The sequence below is a fragment of the Pelobates fuscus genome, chromosome 6 (assembly GCF_036172605.1).
Source record: "Pelobates fuscus isolate aPelFus1 chromosome 6, aPelFus1.pri, whole genome shotgun sequence".
Taxonomy (NCBI): Eukaryota; Metazoa; Chordata; class Amphibia; order Anura; family Pelobatidae; genus Pelobates; species Pelobates fuscus.
The window spans coordinates 188,537,736-188,562,168 of record NC_086322.1 but is presented as its reverse complement, the minus strand read 5'-3'; the positions used below and the strand labels follow the sequence as shown (position 1 = coordinate 188,562,168).

The window sequence follows — 24,433 nt, the reverse complement described above, 5'->3', positions numbered from 1 at the left end:
GTACACAAATTTAACTGATTGTAATTGAGAGCATAAAAATATTAATATATCCAAACGCATTTGATTTAATGATATTGATTCTAGCTGCAAATTGTAAAATCTGACTAGTCATCTTTTACTAATCATCTTCAGTCCCTTATAGTAAGTCGCTCACATTCTGGGGAATTCTCAATATTAGTTGAGTGAAGCTACAAACTATATTCATTTATTTCATGTGTGCTCCTATTGCCTTTCTTATGAGTAGTTTGGTGTTTGATGAATTAGGGTTTTGACTAACCCTGGTAGGAGCTGGAGAACTTTTGATGTGAGAAAATCTCCCTACTGATTAAATGTTCAATTGTGTTGGTGGGAAGTTTGCATTTCGATAAATGTTTAAAAACTTACATTTTTATTAAAATGGACCCTGCTACATTGTCATACTAAAACAGCCTACTTACTGTGGGATATCACTAGGGCACTCCTTGCAACATAGCTACTACAGCGGAAGTTAATAGTTATGTATCTCAGAGTGTTTGTTTAATAGAATGTTATATCTCTGCATACTTTATTTCTATAGCTTAACTATGCTATTTTTTTACCAAACTAATTGAACCAGCTTTTCCTTATCCGATTAGCCAAGTGGTTAAATAAACTTTTATACGGTTAACTTAATTTAATTTTTTTTCTCCATTTTCCAATAGGTCAATTTATTTGTTTAGCAGCAAAACCTACTTCAGTGTCTGGCCGAATGAAGGTGAAGCCCTGAAGGCAGTGGACACGTTTTCTAACGACATGAAAAATTTAGGGTGTCCAAGTTAAACATATACATTCACAAATTTTGCACTGTCTTGTATACTTTAAGGAATCCATCGTCTTTAAACAGAGATGGAGAAAGCTCTGTCTATGTGAAAATTATGTGGGTTATAATGGGAGTAATTAAGTTAACAATGTTCGCCCCATTTTGCAATACAAAATTAAACAGCTATTCAGTACATATTCTACAAACATTGATAGAATACTTAAAAGTAGACTTAGTAAAAGTTTTATAATTAGTTTTTTTTTAAATTCTTAATATTTGGGATTTGAATAAGGTATCGGTAATACAGGGGAATTTGCAACAAATGCATAACATTGTCCTGTAACTATACATTAATGTTTGCATAAAATTGAACATAAAGCCAGTGCATTGTTTTGTTTATTTCACACACAGTTGCAATTGGTACAGGCGTTTAGTGCCTTGCCGTATATCAAGTTTTCAGTACCTGTACTTTCGGATGTTCGTCGTAGGAATTGACAGGTGGGTGGGTGTTGGCCTATTGGGCCAGGCATAAGAGACGGCTGTATCATGCTTGGTGTCTGAAGATTTGCGTGTTCGCCTTTTGTATTCTGCTTGGTTGTCTCAGATGTCGGGGGTTGTGTTTGTTGGCCTGTCGCTTCATGTTAGTCGCTTTCTGTGTGCTGGAGTCTCAGGGTCGATTGGGTATGTGTTGGGTTTGTGTGTGTGCGTGGTTGTGTTTCGCAGTTTGGCGTAAAGTGTCTGATTATTATTATGTTATTATTTATATAGTGCCAACAAATTCCGCAGCGCTTTACAGTGGGTAGACAAACAAACATGTAGTTGTAACCAGACAAGTTGGACACACAGGAACAGAGGGGTTGAGGGCCCTGCTCAATGAGCTTACATGCTAGAGGGAGTGGGGTAAAGTGACACAAAAGGTAAGGATAGTATTAGACTAATGACAGTTGCAAGAGAGGAATCAGTCGCGAGCTATTAACAGTTTAATTGATACGCTTTTATGAGGAAGTGGGTTTTTAATGATTTTTTGAAGGAGTGGAGACTAGGTGAGCATCTAACGGAGGAGGGAAGTGAGTTCCACAGGAACGGTGCAGACCTCGAGAAGTCTTGAAGGCGAGCATCAGAGGTGGAAGTACGGACAGAAGATAGACATCTGAGGAGGGTGAATGTGTGGTGGTAGATGCGTGTCGTGTCTTTAGAGGGGAGTGGTAGGTGGAAAGGGGAGGGTGTGATATGGGGGAAGAGAGAGGGAGATGGATGAAGATAAAATAAAATAAAAAAAAGAGGAGGGGAGGGGGAAGAAGGTCTCGTGATGTGGGAGGTTGGTGGGGTTGAGACCGGTGGGGTTGTTAATGGTGGGGTAGTTGCCGGATGGAGGTGGGAGGCAAGCCATAGTTTTATTTTTCCTAGCCAGCCCTGGCCCTTCATGTGGGTTGAGGGAACTCAAATAGCCACGGGTCCCAGATTTTGTTGAAGTGTGTTGCGGTGTCATGTACCAGAGTGGATAGTTCTCCATCTTTCTGGCTTCCTCTATCTTGCGTATCACTGTTTGGAGGGTAGGTATCTCAGGTCTGCCCCACGTCTCTGCGATTGCTCTTCTTGTTGCCAGCGCAATCTTTGCTATAAGTTTGTTTTGGCAGCAGGGGGGTTTTGAAAGGAGCCAGATCCATGGGTCTAGTGGGACGTGTGTGTGTAGGATCTTAGATGTTAGTTGTAAGATTTAAAGCCATAGGTGGGTTATTTGTGCGCATTCCCACCATACATGGAGATGTGTGCCCTTTCCCCCACATTGTTTGCAACACAGGTTGTCTGAGATTCCCATTTGTCTGAGTCGGACTGGAGTGAGATACCAGCGCATTATCGTTTTATATGCTTGTCTTTTGTGGTTTACGCATATCGAAACTGTGCCGACACGTATGTTAGGGAGCCCTCGTAGTAAGATGTGATTATAGTGGAGTATAGTGTGGATATATGGCCTTTTTGGATCGGGCAGGCCATGCATGTTCGTTCAAAGGGGGTGAGGGTGGAAGTGGCTGCTGCTTTGTTTTTGGGCATGTCTAGGAAGCTGCAAATTTGGATGTAATCGGAAGTGGTCAAAGGTGGTTATCGGGGTGCGTTGGGGGAGGTCTGGGAATGGAAGGAGTTTTTGGTTCTGGAAGAATTGGTGGAAAAGGATGCGGTCATTGTCTTCAAATCTGGAGAAATGTTGGGGGTCATGCCTGGGATAAATTGTGCGTTGTGTAGGACTGGTGTGAGTGGGGAAGGGTTGGATGTCCAGGGAGCATTTAGTTGTAGGATGGGAATAGTGTCAGGTGTGCTTGCAATGCCTGCCAGAAAGAAGTGTTCGGGATATTGGGTGCGTAAACTGATGTAAATGTGTATCTTTGGGGTCCTATATGTCCCGAGATTGTGATGTATCTCCCTTGAGGATCAGTGTGGGTGTGTGCAACCTGCAGGGGGGCAAGATTTGCGACGTATTTATCACCACTCTGTTCTGTTTACCAGTCGGGGAGTTGGTTGTATAATATGTGTGGTAGTGTCGGCTCAGGAGCGGGAAACATTTGCCCTGGGCAAAGTGGGTTTCTTGGGTTGGCCCGACGCATAAATTGGTGCCTTTTGGAGGGGTGGTTGAGGCCCTTGCAGTTGATTGAGACGCACAAGTGTGCTGGACTCCGTGGCCCCAGTTGGGCGCTCCCGGGTGGACGAAGGTGAGGGTCCAGGGCTGGTTGTTTGAACGGCCATGTGGACTACAGGGAGGCAGGTGGGTAAGAAATGTAGGCGTGAGAGGAGAAGGAAGAAAAATAGGGCGGGAAGAGAAGAGAGAAAAAAGGGAGGGAGAGGGAGTTGGTTGTAAGGTTGGGGGGGGGGAGAAGGGGGTATGAGTAAGTGGTGGAGGGTACCTGGTCTTATCCTGTGAGTTTTACTCTACATAAGGGGTCTATCATTATATATATATATATATATACACATACACACACATTTTGCACTGTTATGTTATTTGTGTTTTTTAGATTGATCCCGAATTGTCATTTTGTTGACTGGTGCAGTATTTATTCTATTGTTTTATTATTTATCTCTAAGTGTTGTGGGATACACTTTTCACTGCACCAGCAATTTTATATTTGTGATAATTGGTAGCGCCAATACACCTTGATTTCTTTGTACTTATCTGGTCAGTGCCAGGCTCTGTTGCGGAGCGGATCTGGACTGATTTGTTGGTGTGAGGGTCAGTCCAGCTGATGCTGTGTGTTTTGTGTATGCACAAAGCTGTTCTTAGTGGTGGTTCGGTAGTTTGCGTTTGGTCACTGGGTTGGGTGAGTGAACCAGTAGGTGTGGTCGGGTCCACTCCCCCCCCAGGGTTTGCGTTTATGTGTCTCTTTTTGTGGTGTATTTTGAGCTTCTTGTTGTACTGTTTAGGATCTTAGGTGTGTGCAGTCGGTAAGCTGATGAGGTCAAACCTGTTGGTCTTGGTTGAGTGGGTGGGTGTCTTAGGTGAGTTGTATGGGAATTTAGGTTAAAGTATACAATTGCATGAGTACAGCCTTTGCACATTAAGAATACAGTACATAAGTAATATTAACCCCTTAAGGACACACCTTCTGGAATAAAAGGGAATCATGACGGAATATTTGTTGATCGGGGGTTGTGGTCGTTCAGTCGGGGTTGAGTCTTGATGTCGTGTTTGTGCTTTGCCCAGCGTCAATACGTTTGTCGGGTATCTCGCTTCTGTGACGTTCACCAGACCTGCGGAAAAGGGTCACAATGTAGGTTCGGAGGGGAGGGGGGTCGGCTAGCAGCTCCTCATGTGCGACTGTTGGAATACTGCTCATTGTCCCTTTGCCCTGTACCTCCTGCTCTCCTCCCCCTTGCCATCACGTGCCTCGTTCCCCCCCGTCTCCCTAGGCTACCTGTCGGGGTAGTCTTATAGACTGGTGTAATGTGTGTCCCAGGGGGCCAAGCCTAATGGCCAAAGGGTGGTGTGGTCTCTGGGCCCTTCCCCGTTGGGCCCGGCCATTGGAGGGGCTCCCGTGCCTATGGTAATTGTGTGGGGTGGGGAGGGTCGGTGGTAATGCGACGCAGCTGTGTATTATGGGGGGGGGGGGGCTTAGGCGGCCTTAGTGTGAGGTCTGGGACTTCCCTGTTCCCCTGAACTGGTCGTGCGGTACATTGTGTAGAAATTCGAACATAATAAATCTTTACATTCAACCTTCACAATTATTAGTTGCCATATTAGGCCTGGCTTTGCTGTACCCTTGGAAGTTGTGTGGGGATGGTAGGGTGAGCACTATTGAACATATATGACATAAAACTTTTCAACGTTACTAAGTGCCTTGTAAGGCTTGGCGTTGTTGCACCTTTGTCAGTTATATGAGGTACTATTTAGCATGGGCTCTTTCTACGGCGGGCTCCTGCTCGGGTGCGCCAGGGAGCATAGCTCAGAACATTTTTGATTGTGGGGAGGAAGACGTCTTGCGTCACTGTTTTCAGCATTCCCCTTAGCCTTATGTTTTTTTCCGATGCGATTGATTATTCAGATCGTCCATGCCATCTTCTAGCTGCTGTATCCAGACATTGAGTCTGGTAAGGTCATGGTCGTGGAACTGGGATCTCTTGGATATGTCAGTGAGTTTCGGTTTGGCTAGTCCGGGATGCAAGGGCTTCAAGGTCGCCCCGTAGGCCTGTAATTTTTTTCTCCAGCGCCAGTATATGCTTTTATGTCGCATGTTGCTTCTTTTAGGAGTCTGCAGAGGTCCCCTGTTGTCAGAGGGGCATCTGTGTTTGGGTGCACTTCACTGTCCTCTGAGTTTTGAGTTTGTGCCAGAGTCCGTGAGGCCTTGTGATAAAGATGGTGGGCGCTGCTCTTTGGGTGTTCTTAATATCGTGGCGACTGAGGGGGTCAGGTCCCTCCGTTTTTTGTTGCATCCCATTGGGTGTCGAGAATTTTTTGCGTAATTGAGGGTGGTATGTTGTTTGAAATCCTTCGTATAAGTGCGAATGGTTGCGGATTTAATTCCCTGGGGAGAGAGAGCTCAGGGCTCACACGTCTGGTTCCACTGACGGTCAGGCTCCGCCCCCCAAAAGTGTTATAATTTTGAAGCAACAATGGAAAAAAAAAAAAAAAAAACTAGGACAAAAAGGTGCTCAAATTTAGGTTTTATTAGAAATTCATTAGTACGGATTTTTTTGACTTTTTATTATGCAATGTGCAATGATTCTATGTATGAACTAGTAAAACAGGTTGCTGCATCAGTCTGAAAAGGTTGATATGAAGAAAAATCTTTAATAGTTCAAAACGCTTCGAATACTGCAGAAAAATACGAAAAATATTTATGTGCATGGTTTTGTATTGCAAAAGTGTTGCTATCAAGTTGGTCAAGCCATATAAAAATATACTACTATGAACAATGAAATGATGCTCTCTAAATCGTATGGTTAAACTAAGCACCATATACCAATAGCAGACTGTTGAATGCACACCTAATAAATCATGAAACCTGGCGAAAGCCAGCACCAGGTACATGGTCAAAGTAACAATTTAAGCTCAGTGTATCAAAATGTATATACCGTATATACTCGAGTATAAGACGAGTTTTTCAGCACATTTTTTGTGCTGAAAAAGACTCACTCGTCTTATACTCGAGTCAGTTGTCTGTATTATGGCAATTTTCATTGCCATAATACAGACAAGGACCGGGGGCTGTCAGGAAGCTGTAACTTACCTTCACCGCAGCTCCTGTCAGCTCCCTTCTCTCTCCTCCGTCCGTGCAGCTCCCAGGTCAGCTCCCTCTGCAACTCTCGCGAGAGCCGCGGGGTTAGAGCGTTGCCACGGATTACCGTGGCAACGCTCCGCGCGGCCGCGAGAGTTGCAGAGGAAGCTGCACGGACGGAGGAGAGAGAAGGGAGCTGACAGGAGCTGCGGTGAAGGTAAGTTACAGCTTCCTGACAGCCCCCCTCCTACAGCCCATCCACTGGACCACCAGGGAGTGAGAGCCCCCCTCCCTGGCCAGCTAACAAGCAGGGAGGGGGGACGAAAAAATAAATTAAAAAAATAAAATAAAATAATAATAAAAAAATAATAACATAAAAAAAATATATATTACAATAATAATTAAATAATAATAATTAATAAAATGCCCACCCCACCAATGCTCTGCACTCACACACACACACACTGCACTCACACACACACTGCATTCATACACACACTCACACACACTGCACTGCATTCATTATATACACACACTGCATTCATACACACACTGCATACACACTGCACTCATACATACACACTGCACTGCATTCATTATATACACACTGCACTCACACACTGCACTCATATACACACACTGAACTGCATTCATTATAAACACACTGCACTCATACACACACACTGCACTCCATTAATTATATACACACTGCATTCACACACACACTGCATTCATACACACACACTGCATTCATACACACACACTGCATTCATACATACACACTGCACTCATACATACACACTGCACTCACACTGCACTGCATTCATTATATACACACTGCACTCATACACACACTGCACTGCATTCATTATACACACACTGCACTCATACACACACTGCACTCATATACACACACTGCACTCATATACACACACTGCACTCATATACACACACTGCACTCCATTCATTATATACACACTGCATTCATACACACACTGCATACACACACTGCATTCATACACACACACACACTGCATTCATTATATACACACACTGTAAATAAATATTCAGTTAATATAACTTTTTTAGGATCTAATTTTATTTAGAAATTTACCAGTAGCTGCTGCATTTTCCACCCTAGTCTTATACTCGAGTCAATAAGTTTTCCCAGTTTTTTGGGGTAAAATTAGGGGCCTCGGCTTATATTCGGGTCGGCTTATACTCGAGTATATACGGTACTTGCATGGTGAGCTCAGTATAACAAATGTATCTATTTGTATGATAGAGAAAGCAACAGCTACACACAGGAACTATAGTCTATGATTGGATTGATAATCAAATAGATCAAGGGATACAGAAATAAATTGTTTAACCGACCAATAGTTTCAGTTAAGTAGCTGGCAGTACCAAATAAACAATCTAACTCAGGGGTAGTCAACCTTTTAATACCTACCACCCACTTTTGAATTTTTGTTAATGGTACAGTTTCCTTACCGCCCACCAGTGCCAACTTAACTAATTTTAGAGCACAAGTGCAATGTTTTTATTTTTAGACAGGAGAGCTCTAGTGTGTGGGGTGCAGTGTGTGTGTGTGATAGGTTCTGTGTGGGCTAGTGTGTACATGTGAGGTGTGCATGAGGTCTATGCTGTGTGTAGGTGGGTGAGTTGTGAAAATCTTAAATGATCACTATAGAGTCAGGAACACAAACATGTATCCCTGACCCTATAGTGTTAAATACACAATCTAGCCCCCCTGGGCCCCAAATGCCTCCATAAATATAGTAAAAAATATTACTGTATTTAAGCCTGAAGCTGTAACTCTGCATGCTGTTAGACACAGAAAAACAAGCAGTCTGCTGATATCATCAGAGGTGGCGGCCTGATCCAATCACAATACTTCCCCATAGGATTGGTTGAGACTGAGAAGGAGGCAAATCAGGGACAGAGACAGCATGATTCAAACACAGCCCTGGCAAATCAGCATCTAGTCATGTTTCGATGCATTTTATGCAGCCATGACCCAGGAAGGATCTCTAACAGCCATCTGAGGAGTGGCCAGTGAAGTTATCACTAGGCTGTAATGTAAACACTGCATTTTCTCTGAAAAGACAGTGTTTACAGCAAAAAGCCTGAAGATAATGATTCTACTGACCAGAACAAATTCAATAAGCTGTAGTTGTTCTGGTGACTATAGTGTCCCTTTATTGTCTCACCCTGCGTTTTTCTTACCTTTTACCAGGGAGGGGTGGATGGGGATAATGCTGCAAGCCCTGGTTTTCCAGTGGTTGCATGTTCACTTTAGTCTGCAGCTCTTCCGGCTGCAGGCTGACTCTTCTGTCCTCCTGCAAGCACAGCACTGTATCGGAGCGTTGCCATGGTAATGCGCGGCAAAGCTCCCAACAACTTGCTTGCGGGAGGGACACAGAGCATGCCAGGACCTTCCCTCCCTCTGCTGGAACTAAGTTTCAGTGGGCAGGTGAAGGAGATCTTTGAGCTCGAGAGGGCTTACAGCAAGGCTGGCTCTGCATGGGAGTTGATCTCCCCTGCCGGCCTTGGTCCATGACCATCAAGGCCAACCAGGCGTTTTCTGCAGAACCCACCACCATTCACCTAAAATCCCAAGACCCATGGTCTAACTAAATGACAGCACATCTACATCTCAATCTGTACTCTCCAACCTTTAATGGATGGAAATACTCCTCAGAGCTATACTGACTAAACGTATTGACTAAACGTAATCGGGAAATAATAGCAAGTAGTTAGAGACAGACAGTAGTAAATGACCGTAAGTACTAATTCCAATTACAACAGATTTTTAAACAGGCTCAAACATGCCTGATTATACGCTGACTGCCTTCCTTAAACTTGGGATCCCATGAGGCTGCCACACAATAGGTTAGCAGCAAAAAAAAATCCCCATGCCTGCTAAATCATGATTATAATTTGAACCACACTAGCGACTCATCTCTAGGGTCTTTACATCACATTAATCAGGTGAAATCTAACAAAAGAACGGTTTGACGTGCGTTTCAGTATTTAGACAATATACCTCCGAAGAATCATTCCATCCCAGTTAGATTCCCTGTTTTTATCCACGATTAGGACTCTAGTACCCATCTAATTAAGAACTAGGGCTGGAAAGTGCATGTTGGGATGTATATATGTTATCATTCAATTAGACAGTTTATTTGGTACTTCCAGCTAGACACAGCAAAAAGAACACACTGTGGAGGCCATTAATATTTTATGTTAGGATCAGTATGTAATTTTTGCATGCATTTACATGCCAAATACTTCAAGTAAGAATGTCACACTGTCATTCATTAAAGTGTGAATTGCCAGGAATACAAAGTGAATTTCAAATTTAGGCCAAAATAGCAAAACTGAAAACCTGCTTATTACAGCTGATAATTCACACTTTCGCAATAACCTTATTTTTCTGCTTTAAAAAAACAACAAATTTCTACTGGAAAAAACTAAATTATTGATCAAGTAGTTCTTGCAAACATCATTTAACGTTGTAAGACTAAATTACACACAGTCAAATGTCTACTAAGGGAACTATTGGTAAAGAATACAGTGTGAATTTTTGGTATTTAAATAAATGACTTACCTCTTCCCTGCGTGCATTAGCTCAAAGGCTTCATTAATGGAACTGAAGGATAAGGTGTGAGTAACAAACTCATCAACTTTAATTTTTTTGGACATGTATTCAGAGACCAGCTTTGGAACACTTTCTACACTCTTCCAACCTGTAATACGTAAAAAAAAATCCATAAGTTTAACTAATATGATATAATATAATGCATTTAACACATTCTTTGCACAAATGTAATTTCTTGGATGTCATCGTAGACTCAAAAAAGTAAGATTACAATTAGTATTTATCCAAAACAATATGTATCTATATCACACATACATACACACATAATCGGAGGATTTCTTTTACGGTAAATCTTTAACTAACTGGTTAAAAAAAAAACAAAAAAACCTCCCTCTATGAACTATATTAACAAAGAAAACAATAATTACCAATTTAAAGTTATTCCCATACTCCATCTTGCTTGCCTTAGCCCAGGGAAAGAGGAATGTCCAGTAGGCTGCTATCTGGTCTGTTCATTGCTCCCTAAGGCCGGTGCTCGTTTTGTAGAATGCTCTGATCATCTGTAAGGAGCTATGATCTATACATTGATAGCTCCCTGGAGTACCCTCCCCTCACATTAGAATGTGCTGACAGGCCACATGCCTCGCACACCCCAAAGGCGAGCCTTGGTGCCATCTCTCCATGTCCCCAAAGGCCAAACCTTTGTTTAAGTCGAAATGTTGTAGGAGTCCTTTGTTTCTGGTGAGGTGCTGCTTAGCAAAAAGGCCAGCAAGGACTGAGCAGAGGTGGTCGAGGAGACTGGCAAACACCGGCAATGTAGCATGGTGAGTAGGGAGAGCTGAAATCGAGCAGAGAGTGTCTACCTGCAAGAGTGTGAGCATGCGCTTTTGCTCTCTCTCCCTCAATAACTATGCACGTGTAAATCAGACCAACTAATCTATAATGAGAATCATTGACAAAGGTCTTGACTATTATCGTTTTTAAATCAATTACCGGTAGTTATTGCAGCTCTAATACACACATACATTTTACTGAATATTACCCCTAAAATAATGACAGTTTGTGGAAAAAAAGAAAAAAAAAAAAAAAGAAAAAAGGTGCTCTACAAGTAACACACACATAATAGCTGTTCATTAAAACAATAATAACAAATAAATAAAGCAAATTGGGTGCTTTTATAAACTAATTCATGCTTACTCTTAGATTTCAATATGCAGAAGGGGAATATAATTCAGTAGTAAAGGTAACAAGACATTTCAAGTAAATCTGTTTGTGTTTTGCTAATTAGGCACATGAGGCTGCTTTGTAAAATAAAGATGCAAACAAAGCATCAGTTTATCAATATTCTCCTAGTAAACTAGATTCCACGAGCATAAAAATGTTTGTATTCAAGACAAAATTGACATGTCTAAATTTGCAGAAAAAAATGTAAATATAATAAATGACTGAAATATACATGCAGGAACCAATTATTGTTTTAAACCCCTCCCCCCCCCCCCCCCCCCAAAGAAAGAAAACCAACACTAAAAAAAGAATATGAAAGGAAAAAGGAAAAACATATGAGGTTTTGTACAACAAATACTGTGGTAGGTTAATTTCTCTAGTGCAGGGGTTCCCAATAAATATTTCCTGTGAAACCCTTTGACATAGTGTATCAACATCGTGTAGCTTGCCCTGCGTGTTTAACATAAAAAGCTACAGCTAACACAAATGGATAGACAAACTATTCTCCCCTCAATAGAAACGTGAACTAAAAGAATAAGTGCAAGTAGCAGGGCAAGCTACAAATAATCTTTTAGCTGCCAGAAGCAGCAGATAGCCGAGGTGATTAGGTTGGACAGCTCTAGCCATTTATCTGGATAGCCTCCTAGCTACGGACGGTTATTAGCACGGTTGGTTTGGGAGTGGGGTTTGGCTACCATTGGTTTTATTGTGGGGTTATGCCTCCATTCAACTAGATGCACGTCTACTCCCACTACTCTATCTGAGGGGTTTTATTCATAGAACCCCAATGGCTATTACCTATCTCTGACTATCTTTTCACCTACTGTCCCACACAGGCTACATGTTCTTTATGCTGCCTGCTGTGTAACCGATATCCTGAGCACCTCGGACGTTTTGCTCTTCTCAGGCTATACTATACATATTGTTTTGAGCATGCAGCACACTAAGGTTTTATAAAGGGATTTTTTTTAATACCCTTTATACTTGATTATTACAAGACACTTTCTCCTGCTCTCCTTTTTGTCAAGGTCAAGGTCTGTATTATTACAAAGAAAATAGACCTGCGCTCAAACTCCCATTACTCCTGGGCGGCAGCAACGACCATAGTACACATCAGCCAAAATACATATAGTAAAAACCAAAGAAAAAAAGTTACCTGCGCTCTTTCCACATCCCTATGTATTTTTAAACAAATGGAGGTTTTTAATTACCTCCAATGGCCATGAGAGGAGATGCCCACCTGCCATGTCAAGGCAGACCTCTTAAGTGGGTCCTTCTCTAACCATTTGCCTTGCTTCCTTGAGCTTCTGGTAAAAATATCTCTAATATCTACCCCTTTCTGTCTCATTAGAGATATTTTTGCCAGAAGCTCAAGGAAGCAAGGCAAATGGTTAGAGTAGGACCCACCTAAGATCTCCCTTCTCAGCTCCCTTGTGCGCCTCTTAGTGATGCCGGAGCGAGGTCATATTCCAGCTTCAGAATCACTCCTGTGCGCACGAGAAAGCTGAGCAGGGAGATCACTGCCCACTGCTCCCTTGCCACCCGCGGCCATTTTATTTTAAACATTTTTGGCGAAACACCAATTGGGAAACGCTGCTCTAGTGCTTCATTCCAGCTAGTCTTGATTTACAGGGCAAAATGTGACTTATGCTGGATGTAGATTTACTTCAATCCATTTACTTGAGGAAAACATAACAAATCTAATCTCTGTTGCGTTCCTCCTAAAACATAGGATGAGCATACTTACAGTGTGTTTAGTTACATTATGCAGTACGTAACATACAATGGATGGATAAACCTATAATAATATATACATTTATAAAAAATAAAATTAAAGAAAAAAGCCCCCCTCCCCCCCCCCCCACTCACCCTTTGGTTTGAGGGTTCCAAAATAGTTTAAGAATGCCTTAAAAGTTGCAACAGATTTGTTTAAAACATAATTTAATTTTCGACACTGCCAAATATAAGTCTCACCTCCAAATGCAGTTCCTTTCCAAGTTCGGCCTGTGACAAGCTGAAATGGACGCGTTGAGATTTCCTGTCCAGATGCTGCTACACCAACTACAACACTTGTACCCCAGCCTTTATGGCAAGCTTCTAAAGCAGCTCTCTGATAAAATGAATAACAATTAAAAAATATCTTTGTAGAAGAGAAGGGCTACAAAACTGGTTCATGGATTGCAGGGTAAAACGTACCAGGAAAGGTTATAGGATCTTAGAGGAATATGAGATGGGTGGATATGATAGAAACATTTAAATATATAAAGGGAATCGACACAGTAAAGGAGGAGACTACATTTAAAAGGAGAAAAACAGAACATAGTCATAAATTAGAGGGGCAAAGGTTTAAAAATAATATCAGGAAGTATTGCTTTACAGAGTGCATGGAATAGCCTTCCAGCTGAAGTGGTAGAGGTTAACATAGTGAGGGGGTTTAAGCTTGCGTGTGATAGGCATAAGGCTATCCTAGATATAAGAGACTAATGAAAGTATTTAGAAAATTGGACAGACTGGACAGGCTGAATGATTCTTCTTATCTGCCGTCAGAATTCTATGTTTCCAAAAAAAAAAAAAAGGGAATTTCAATTCAAACCTAGAATCTAGAACACAAATAAGCTATTAGTAGTTTACTATGACGAATTATTTTTACTTAATATTATTATACATATTGTATTTAATAAAGTTTTACCGTGCAGAATACAGTCAGCATCAAGCAATATAGGATGTAGATTTACCATAACTCCAACATTTCCGATGCACTCAAAAGAATAGTCTACTCCACCATCTGTAATTTCCACCAGCACTTCTTGAATGGGCTTGCTGTAGTCTAGAGGACTGATGCATTCAGTAGCACCAAATTCCATTGCCTTTCCAAACTTCTCTTTATTAAGATCAACTCCAATGATGCGAGTGGCTCCAGCTACTTTACAGCCCATGATAACTGCCAGACCAACTCCTCCCAAGCCAAAAACTGCACATGTGGAGCCAGGTTCAACCTGAAGGCAAGGGGGGAAATTGCATAATTTCTCTTTGTGTTATATTTCAACAAACAATAGAAGTTTTTATACCAATCCAAGTGACACCCATTTTTTTTCTTCAAATCTCACAAATACTAAAAGAAAAATTACAAAACACAAATATCATATTTAATCACTTAGATAGTGTGAGCGAAATGGTCGCAGATCACACACAGGTGGCAACTGGGATGTTAAAAATAAGAAAAAAATTAAACCGGAATCACCATCAAAAGTATAAAGAAAAAGATTACCTACTGACGTTTGTTTCTGGGCCTCTTTGCATTCCATCCCATTGACTAACACAGCTGTATAATATGTATTTTGCTATATGTGTTGATATATTAATTATATATTATTGTAGACTGAAATTAACATATTTGGTAGCAAAGAATATGATGTATTTTAAAATGCTGCATCACTATAGTGCTACTATGTCATTTTTGTACTATGAAAGGTCAATAATGACCAAATATAAAATACAACCTAGTATGATAGAGAACATAGAAAACGTAGCAACCAGTGAGCCTAAGATGTAGAATTTCATTTGTGACAGAAATGCCTCTGCCACATGTTCTTGGAGGGACCTGCTTGCCAGCCTACTCCATAGAGACCGACTGTTGGCACTAATTGCCTGGAACGGTTTTGGGTAAAAGGACCATGTGCAAGGTCGGTCAAAATTATGACTTCCATGGAAATCGCGAACCCCTGAACCGATCTGGGTGATTTTTGGATATGTTGCCCCCCCGAAACGGTGGGGTTCCCATGTGTTTTAGGTGTACTTTTGGGGTCTTGTTGTATTGCATGTTTCTTGTACTGAGAGATAATTTAATTATATGTTTGTGTACTCAAGTAATTATCTCCCAGGCACAGGGGAGGGATTGACCTATTTTGTATGGGAGTGTCCTGAGAGCCAAAGTAATCGCATGTATGTTTTTACTGTAGTCTACTCTCAGGTCCAGGGGGGAGTGCATAAAAGGCCAGTTGTGGCTACCAACATTGAGTCTCATATTATCTGTGGGGGGAAACGGCTGTATCTACCCTGGGAATTGCTATATCACTATATTCCCCTGGCATTATAATTACATTCTCTTCTAAGAGCAGCCTGCTTTGCTCTCTGGACTAGGAGAAGTCTACCCACTGGAAGCTGGATCCTGGTCTTGGGTCCGGGTCGGTGGAGGACAGCGAGACCCCAACCAAGCTGTAACGCTGGAAGAGGGGACTACAGTGCTGATGGTGTCTGGTGGCGTGCTGGAAGTACTCGGGGAGCACTAGGAGCATCGATTGGCGGAGGCACCTGGTTGGGGTGCCAGGCGGTCTGTCACATCATTCCTATGCATTTGCCAGCTGCATAAAAAGTATTGTACTACAGTTAAAGGAATACTCCAAGTACCATACGTACTACAGCCCACCTTCGCTCGAGCTAGCCCAACCTCCAACAGAGGTCCTGATGCTCTAAGCCATGAGATAGTCCTGCACTTTGCAAGACCTTGTGACTTCTGGGAAGGACGTGCACAGCGGAGCTGTCACACTGTTCTAATCAGTTGACTACATGCCATGGGAGGAAGGCAATGAACTCCTGACACCTTTATTATTACAGCAGTCTGTAATTGGTTAAAAAGCATCAGATGATCACTTTCAACAAAATAGCTAAGTCATGCATTAATGGGCTTAGCTCTGACAGCTTCCAGCTCTCACCAAAGGAAGTGATCAGAGCCTGGTGGATCCCTGCTTGAAAGTCAAAATATCTTTAAGTCTTCTACAAAAATGTATTTAATATGAACTGAAATTAAACCAAAGCAATACTGTTTAACCCTACCACTAAGATGTACAACACATATACTGGGTTATATTTCTACACAGGTGTCTGGTTACTGGCAACATTACAGATTATCATTGTACCTTACAGAAGTGAACAGGCATTAAACACTTTTTTATTACTGAAAGGAACAATAAGGCATTAGGAATACAAATCTGCCACTGGCCCTCAGGCTTTTCCACAGGTAAACACGAATCAATGCTTTCTTTTGGGGACTCGTCACTTGGCTGATTTTTACACGGTAGTGCAGCGGAAGTGCCTCTGGTGGCTGCCAGGAAGACAGTCAATAAAAGGTGGACTTAATCCTGCAATGGAAACATTGCAGTTTCTAAAAGACTGCAATGTTTTATAAAAAGGACAGGACCACTGCATCCAGATCACATCATTAAGATGAAATGGCCTGGGTGACTTCAGTGGTTCTGTAAGCACCTAATGAGCAATATTGATTGATGTCGGTATAGTATGCTTGGAAACTATTCAACATGTTTACTAGCAGATTCACGTATAGTCAATAGAAGCACAACATCAACTACCTTAGCAGTGTTAATAGCAGCCCCATATCCAGTTGAGATACCACAGCCAAGCAAGCAGACTTTGTTCAATGGAGCAGAGTCTTCAATTTTAGCAACAGAGATGTCAGCAACAACAGTGTATTCTGAAAAGGTGCTGGTACCCATGAAGTGGAGAATCTGCTTTCCGTTGCAGGTAAATCTGCTGGTCCCATCAGGCATTAATCCCTGACCTTGGGTGACTCTGTCAAGAAAATATATGGCTATCAAACAACTGTGGTAATTTATGATTTATGCAAAGCTTAAATATTCTGCAATATAGGACCAAAGGATCATTTTTTTCGACGATCCAAAGGGACATTTCGGCATGCAGTTGATTTAAAGTAACTAAGAGAAGAGCATGCACATATTTTGAAAGAAGGAAATACAAGTACTATTAAAAGGGACAGTCCGGTCACAAAAATAAACTTCATCTAAAGTGCGCTCTCTTCCATTAAGGTGTTAAACTGCTCTCAAATGGTTTAACCCCAAAACTTGCCTCCAGCGCTGATCTCTAGGTTCCCCAGTCAGCCTCTGGCTTCTGAATCTCAGTTACAGGAAGTGCAGGGTGCAACTGATTTGTTAACGCAGTGAGCTGATGCTCCAGGCCAATCAGTAGCTCCCCATTGATCATGAAGGAAAAAAAAAAGGGAAGTGTTTTTTGTTTTGTTTTAAGCCTCTTAGGAACCGGACTGTTTTGGCCATGTTGTACGTTAAGGACCAGGGCTGTTTAAACACTTTTGTGATGCTTGTGTTTAGCTGTAATTTTCCACTGTCATTTACTGTTCTCATACAAATTATATATTAGGTTTTTTTTCAGGACAAGAAGGGCTTTCTTTACATAGCATTATTTGTATCATGTCATATAATTTACTTAAAAATTTAATAAAATATGGTGAAAAATTTTAAAAAAAAATTGACTTTTACTTGAAAGATCTTTTACTCGTCTACAAAAGCTAATGAAAAAATACTGTTAACTAGATTAAAATTTTGTCCTGAGTTTAAAAACACCCAGTGCTTACATGCTTTTTTTTGCAAGTTATAGGGCTCGAAGTACAAGACAGACATTGGTGTTTCAAAATATATATTTTTTAAATTTATCATTAGTGACATTGTAACACTGTTATCTGTCATAAATCTCTGAATCACACCTCACATGTACATATTTTTCAAAGTAGACAACCCAGGGTATTCAATATGGGGTATGTTCAGTCTTTTTTAGTAGCCACTTAGTCACAAACACTGACCAAAGTTAGCTTTTATATTTGTTTGTGTGTTAAAAATGCAAAAAAACATTATGAACGCTAACTTTGGCCAGTGTTTGTGACTGAGTTGCTACTAAAAAAGACTGAACCTTCCCCTATTTGCTATACCTTGGGTTGTGTTCTTTTGCAAATGGTATGCCATCATGGGGGTAATTCTCATTCCTGCTGGACTACCATATGCTCTCAAAGGTAAACTAAAAAAACAGAAAATCAAGCCTTATATTTGACCCTGTAATTTTCAAAAACACTATAAAACCTGTACATGGGGGGTACTGTTATACTCGGGAGACTTTTCTGAACACCAATATTAGTGTTTCAAAACGGTAAAACATATTACAACAATGAGATCATCAGTGAAAGTGCCGTTTGTGTGAAAAATTCGAAACATCTTTACTTTTACTGACAATATCATCGCTGTGATATTTTTTACAGTTTTGAAACATTAATATTTGTGTTTAGCGAAGTCTCCCGAGTAAAACAGTACTCACACGATGTACAGGTTTTAGGGTGTCATGGAAAGTTACAGGGTTAAATATAGTGCTAGAAAATTAAATTCTCTGGACTTTCTGTCTGGGTTGTCAAGCAGGTCACTCAAATTGCAATCAATACAATGACTTTATTATGCAATTACATAAATATGCACGTAGAATTTAAATATATATACATATTTATATAAGTCTACGTGTATATATATGAAATTATTTATGTAATTATGTGTATGGATATATATTTCGTAATATATATATATATAAAATGTAATTCTAAGTGTATTTTGAGATATATATATTAATATCAAAATACAGTTAGAATAAAATTACAAATAATTTTATTTATATTTTTATTTGTATGTAACTATTTATATTTTATAATATATATATATATATATATATATATATATATAAAAAAAATGTTTTTATTTTATTTACCAACATATTTTTATTTTCCAGCAACAGGCAATCCCCCTGCAGGCAGATACTTGGACACCTATTGCGGCCATGTGACCGCAGGGGCCTTATTTGCAAGGGAGGACTATTTGGGCTGTCAGGCAGTCCCCCCAGGCCCGGTAACTAACTATGACGGTTCAGGACCGTCATCAGTTCTCAAGTGGATGTTACTTAGGTCGTTAACAGCTTAAATCAATGTGGAGCTACTGATTTGCTTGGAGCGGCAGTTTAAGGGTTAAAAAAAAAAACAACAACAACAAAAAACACACTTTTCTCACTTACCTTATTCCAGTGCTCAGGTTTCTCGGCATTGGTACTGTCTCCTCTGACGTCAGGGCCAAGGGGTAAACTAATGTGCAATGCTTTCCTATGGGGCATTTGAAGACGCCAGATGTCTTCATGCACAGCGTGAGGATGTCCAGCGTCGTTTCACGGAGTCAAACTCCGTGAAACAGCAGGAAGCTCCTCTAGCAGTTTCTTCGAAAGAGTTTGTAATCATGCTCTTTCAATTTATTAAAGAACAGAGACATCTTTAGAATTGTGTAAATAGAAAGCTGGAGGTCTCATAATTGATAACCTATTTTTCCTATGTGCATTAAGCTAAATCTAAACTGCTGTGAACTACAATTTGCACAAGAATTATAATCCAAAACTGTTGTAGCTTGAGATATTGCTCATCAAGATTTTTATGATGTTGTTTTTTTACTTTTAATAGCAAGGTTTACGGTCAATGTGGGGACTAAAATGTTATACAATACACAGATAGCATGCACTTAACTACTACCTTATCTTTTGGCAGAGATTGGTTTTAGGATTCAAGCAAAACTTGCATTCCCCACATTGTGGAATATACAGAGGAATAACTTTATCGCCTAGAAAGAAAAAGAAACAAAAGTGCAGATTATTTAAAATATCAGGGTTATATAATATAATATGTACAAGGCAGCCAGGCTAGAAGCTTCAGTTTAAACACTGACTAGTTCAAGTGACCTACAAACACAAATTTAACATGGTAGGAAGGTTCAAGCTTGTAGCCCATGGGTACCATCAAGATTCCCCCTAAGGCATCAGTGTAAGTAATCAATAAAATGGTGTGAACCTGTAAAGTCTTCCTCTATGTAAAAGTTCTGCTGCACATTTGGCAAAGCCTGTAAGTCCAGTAAGACAGTGTCTGGGATACTGGTGGCAACTAGACACATGAACTGCTACCTCAATAGTAGGAGTTTTAAATGGTTATTCATTCACCCTTCCAAATGAGCTGTGACACCTGGCTTGTAATATAGATAAAGTGACTCTCTGCAGACTCCCTTTCACATCTTTAGAAAAACATTAGAATGGTTATTTACTAAAGTGACTGTTGCAAATGTAAATTGTATTTAAAATGTAAGGACAAAGTAAAAGAACCACAGCTGATTTGGAGAATATTTCCAGTTTGGCTACTTCAGTCTTAAATATGAAAATAACTGAATTGAAATCATGCTCTTCATAAAAATTCCAGAATCTGTTAATAAAGTAGACAGAGTAATCATAGGACATATTCTTATAGCCACCACACCCTAGTTACCTAGATATTGGAAATCCCCTGCTATACCCTCTATAGTTGATGTACTAAAGTTAGCATTAGAAAACAAAATCGTATGCGATGGCTATTAGAAAGTCATGTTTATTATGGGATCGGCTTCATTATTTCTGGACTAAGTGGGAAAACAAGGTTAAAAAAATCTCATTGTTAATAATTCAAGATATTCAAACTGTAAATTATTAGTACAAACTTGTTTTACATAGATATAATAATAATTATTTTATCATCATCGATAAAAATACATTAATATTGCACAAAAATATTGTATATTCAGACTGATACTTTCACAAGTTTCCTCTTACCAATATTTTATGATTGTTAGTTTAATTATTGTATTTTTTTATTATAATATTAAATAGCTACTAAAAACTATTTGAAGAAAAAAAAATAACAAAAAAAACAGCAGTCATATATATATATATATATATATATATATATATATATATATATATATATATATATACACATATATACACACACACACACAACATATATATCACACTACACATTTCCATAACAGAACTGTAAGAATTTCACTCATAAAAACATGCATGAAGCTACACTCTCAAGTTAATAGAAGTTCTACATCTGTGTTTTTGTTCCTATAGTGGTCACAAAAGAAGGAAAGGAAAGACAAAATACTAACAAAGTCATATTTACAGGTTGCACTTTAATTTGTAATGCTGTGATGAAGTAAACATAACTTGTACTGTGTAGAAGAAGTCATGCAAATTCTTCCTCCACACTAAACAAGGATTAGCAGAGCCTGAGGCCAAGGTAAAAGCAGCATAGAGATTCCCTTGCTTGGAATAAATATGTATTTTTTATAAGCCACTGAAAAATATACAAATCTGAGGAAAAATGCACCACAAAAGGATATTCACTTGTGATTTGTTTACCTCCATAATTCATTTAAAAAGGGTAATTTTAAAAGCATGACTTAAATACTGTAAATATTGTATAATTCTAAAACCAAAGTTGTGACATATGAAGCTGACAGCCAATAACTGTTCTGCCTCATTTAGACAGTAGGATATCTAAAGCGGCAGAATGGATTTTATATGACTCATAAAAATTGCTATTTGATGTTATACGATGCAAACGTGCAACAACAAGCACGTACTCAGATATCTTTCTTCCAGTTATAAATTTACCTCTGTGTGTATTTGAGCCAAGGCTGGTGCGTTCAACATGTGATTTAGGATCTAGAATGCTCACTCCTTCTGCATGTAACACTCTGGGCATCTCTTTGAAGTAGTTATACTGGCTGGAATACCCAAATGACATCTGCATCATGTGAAGCCTTCAGCTTACCACTGCCCCACGGCTGCACTTGGATTAACAATGAAAAGGGAGCCTGAGCAGAAGCGGCCAGGGACCTTAGTGTAACATTAAACCACTAGTAAACAGCTTAAAAGTCAACTGTGAGGTGGTGCCAGGGCAATCTAGTCATCATGACCACTTCAAAGAAATTAAGTAGTTATGATGCCTTGAGTGTTCGTTAGAATCCAGCCCCAAATACATACAATGAAACACATTTTACCTGCTTTAACTCTAGTAACACCTTCTCCTACACTTTCCACTATTCCAGCTCCTTCATGCCCCAATATCACGGGAAAACTGCCTTCTGGGTCAGCTCCACTGAGAGTATAGGCATCGGTATGGCATACAGCCGTAGACACGATCTGTAAAAGTTAATGTGATCTGTTTTATGTGCTTCCAGTCATGTATTTTGTTATGATAAATAATTTAAAAGAGGGAAAACAAAATTTCTTCCAAGGGCAACATCTATGTCTGAATGAACCATTTATTTTGATATATCAAAGATCTGTTCAAATTATAGTGAATGCATTCTTTATGTAGTACATTGCTGTAATCATCTTGCCAATTATTTTAGACTTCAGTGTACAACTTTAAACTCCAGTTATTTCATAACCTCCAGTTATTTAAATGTGCCTAAGGATTTGGGATAGTGTGCAAGTAAAGTATTTTAAAATTTTATTTTATGAAGAATTTAGCTAATTTACAAATGTTAAAACGTCAAGAATGTGATTCCTTAAAGAATAAGAAAGTAAACACACAACTGCAATGTTAATGGAAACACATTTAAAAACACTTATTAGTCTGAGGTATCTCATAAATTAATCAGCCATCAAATTTGGCTTTACCTTATCAAATGCTCAAGGAAGAAAAAAAAAAATATTAAAAATAATTGCAAGGGACCATTGTATTCTCTATTAAACACAGCTAACATATGCATTTTTCGTTTCTTAATACCCATCGTACATATGTACTTCCTTACTGTAACATGGTACAATGCATCAAATTACCTTGATGCGGACTTCATGGGCCTTTGGTGGTGCAACTTCCACTTCTTCAATGGAAAGGGGTTTCCCAGCCTCCCAGGCTATGGCTGCTTTACATTTGATGACCTACATAACAGAGAAACATAAACAATCAATCATTTGCCAAAAAAAAAAAAAAAAAAGACAGCATATATACTCAGTGACCAGATTTTATTGGTCAGCATTTATCAAAGCAATACTAACCTTAATTCCTTAGAAATGGAATTTCTGCAGACCACTGGTCTATGAAAAGCACACCATGCTATTTTAAACTACGGTATTCTAATTCCGTTTACATCTCTGTTAATACATAACTGCACCATGTTATAATTACACCACTTTCCTCACACAGGCATTTTTTTTATATATATATCAATCACATTGTGTTATTACAGCAAGCATTACTACAGTTCTATAATAAAATAAAAAAAAAAAATAATTATATATATATTTTACGTTAGCCTTCCACTATCCTATATCCAGAGTGTCAAACTCTAACTGAACTCTAACAGTAATCCTAATTAAAAATAAATAAATAAATAAATACACAGGAACTGTGTTTTCTAAACCTGGTAGATATATTATACAGCCTCCCCCAATCCTCAGTGTCAAGTTCACGTCCCTGCTGCTCAGTAAGCAGGATAGCAGACACAGTGTATGTACAGAGCTGGCTCTATGCACCCTCTGACATACGGTGTACTAGATCTCTAGCAGCCTGCTCTCACCTTGCCCTCAGTAGCCATGGTCCACAGAGTCCCAGTGCAGCAGTCGCCAAAATGCCACTACTTCGCGACTTGACTAGGAAAACGAAAGAGACCAACAGAAAGGCGATGAGGTGACTTGAGCGCCACCTACCGGAGTGACGGACCCCAGCGTATTTCAGTAGTAAAAGTTCTATACAGCTACATGAGAAAGAAGTAAGGACCCACGTGAGAAAAAAAAAATATAATAATAAAGAAAACTATTGTATATAGTATAAAAGTTTACTGAGTGGGGATCAACTAAAAAAAAAATACTTCTAGGGTAAAGTTCTAAAAGTGAGCGTTCGTGCATTCCATAGTGACCTCCACTTTTAGAACTACAGTATACCATACCTGTACTGTACACAACCCATAATGAGCCTAAAATGGCTCGTGTATATTAAGTGCTGCTTTGAGTGCACGTAGTATGGTTTATTTAAATATGTGTTGATCCACTATTACTTTATATATGTTTTTGTGATGTTTCTACAAACCGCAAACCAAGTGAGCCATTTAATATTAATATATTGTATGTGTTGCACAGCTCATAAATAACTAAAGGAAAATATATTTCCTGCACGCAGTTATATGAAAATAAATCAATAAGGGGGGAGGGGAATCACAATTCTTAATATTTTTTTTTACTTGCAAATAAACAAAACATTAAGCTTGGCTGTGCATACAATAAAGGACCACTAAAGTCACCCATATCAATTTATCTGTACTTTTAACCCTGCATTGCAAAATATTGCAGTTTTGTTGAGGCTGCAATCTATATGGCAGGGTTAGATACATCTCTAGTGGCTGTCTCCTAGACAGCCTCAGCTTCCTCTAAAACAACCAACTGAATTCAATGCTTTCCCGT

At 39.6% G+C, this 24,433-nt stretch overlaps 1 protein-coding gene across 1 annotated transcript; it reads right to left on the bottom strand.

Annotated features, from left to right (window-relative positions):
- Window positions 1-5,914: 5,914 nt before the first annotated feature.
- On the bottom strand, window positions 5,915-23,660 carry LOC134614620 (alcohol dehydrogenase class-3). Its single transcript, XM_063458604.1, has 9 exons — window positions 23,554-23,660; window positions 22,814-22,915; window positions 22,027-22,168; window positions 19,686-19,773; window positions 16,678-16,897; window positions 14,047-14,307; window positions 13,286-13,421; window positions 10,097-10,235; window positions 5,915-6,080 (listed from the first exon to the last, which is right to left on the bottom strand). Exons 1-9 carry the CDS (start codon window positions 23,569-23,571, stop codon window positions 6,056-6,058), a joined length of 1,131 nt encoding a protein of 376 aa, XP_063314674.1. The 5' UTR covers window positions 23,572-23,660; the 3' UTR covers window positions 5,915-6,055.
- Between the last annotated feature and the right edge of the window lie 773 nt (window positions 23,661-24,433).

Coding starts and splice junctions, on each gene's coding strand:
- LOC134614620 (XM_063458604.1), bottom strand. Junction 16,898..19,685: donor AATCTCTGCCAAAAGATAAG/GTAGTAGTTAAG, acceptor TTTTCTTGACAG/AGTCACCCAAGGTCAGGGAT. Junction 14,308..16,677: donor CTGCTATTAACACTGCTAAG/GTAGTTGATGTT, acceptor CCTTGCCTTCAG/GTTGAACCTGGCTCCACATG.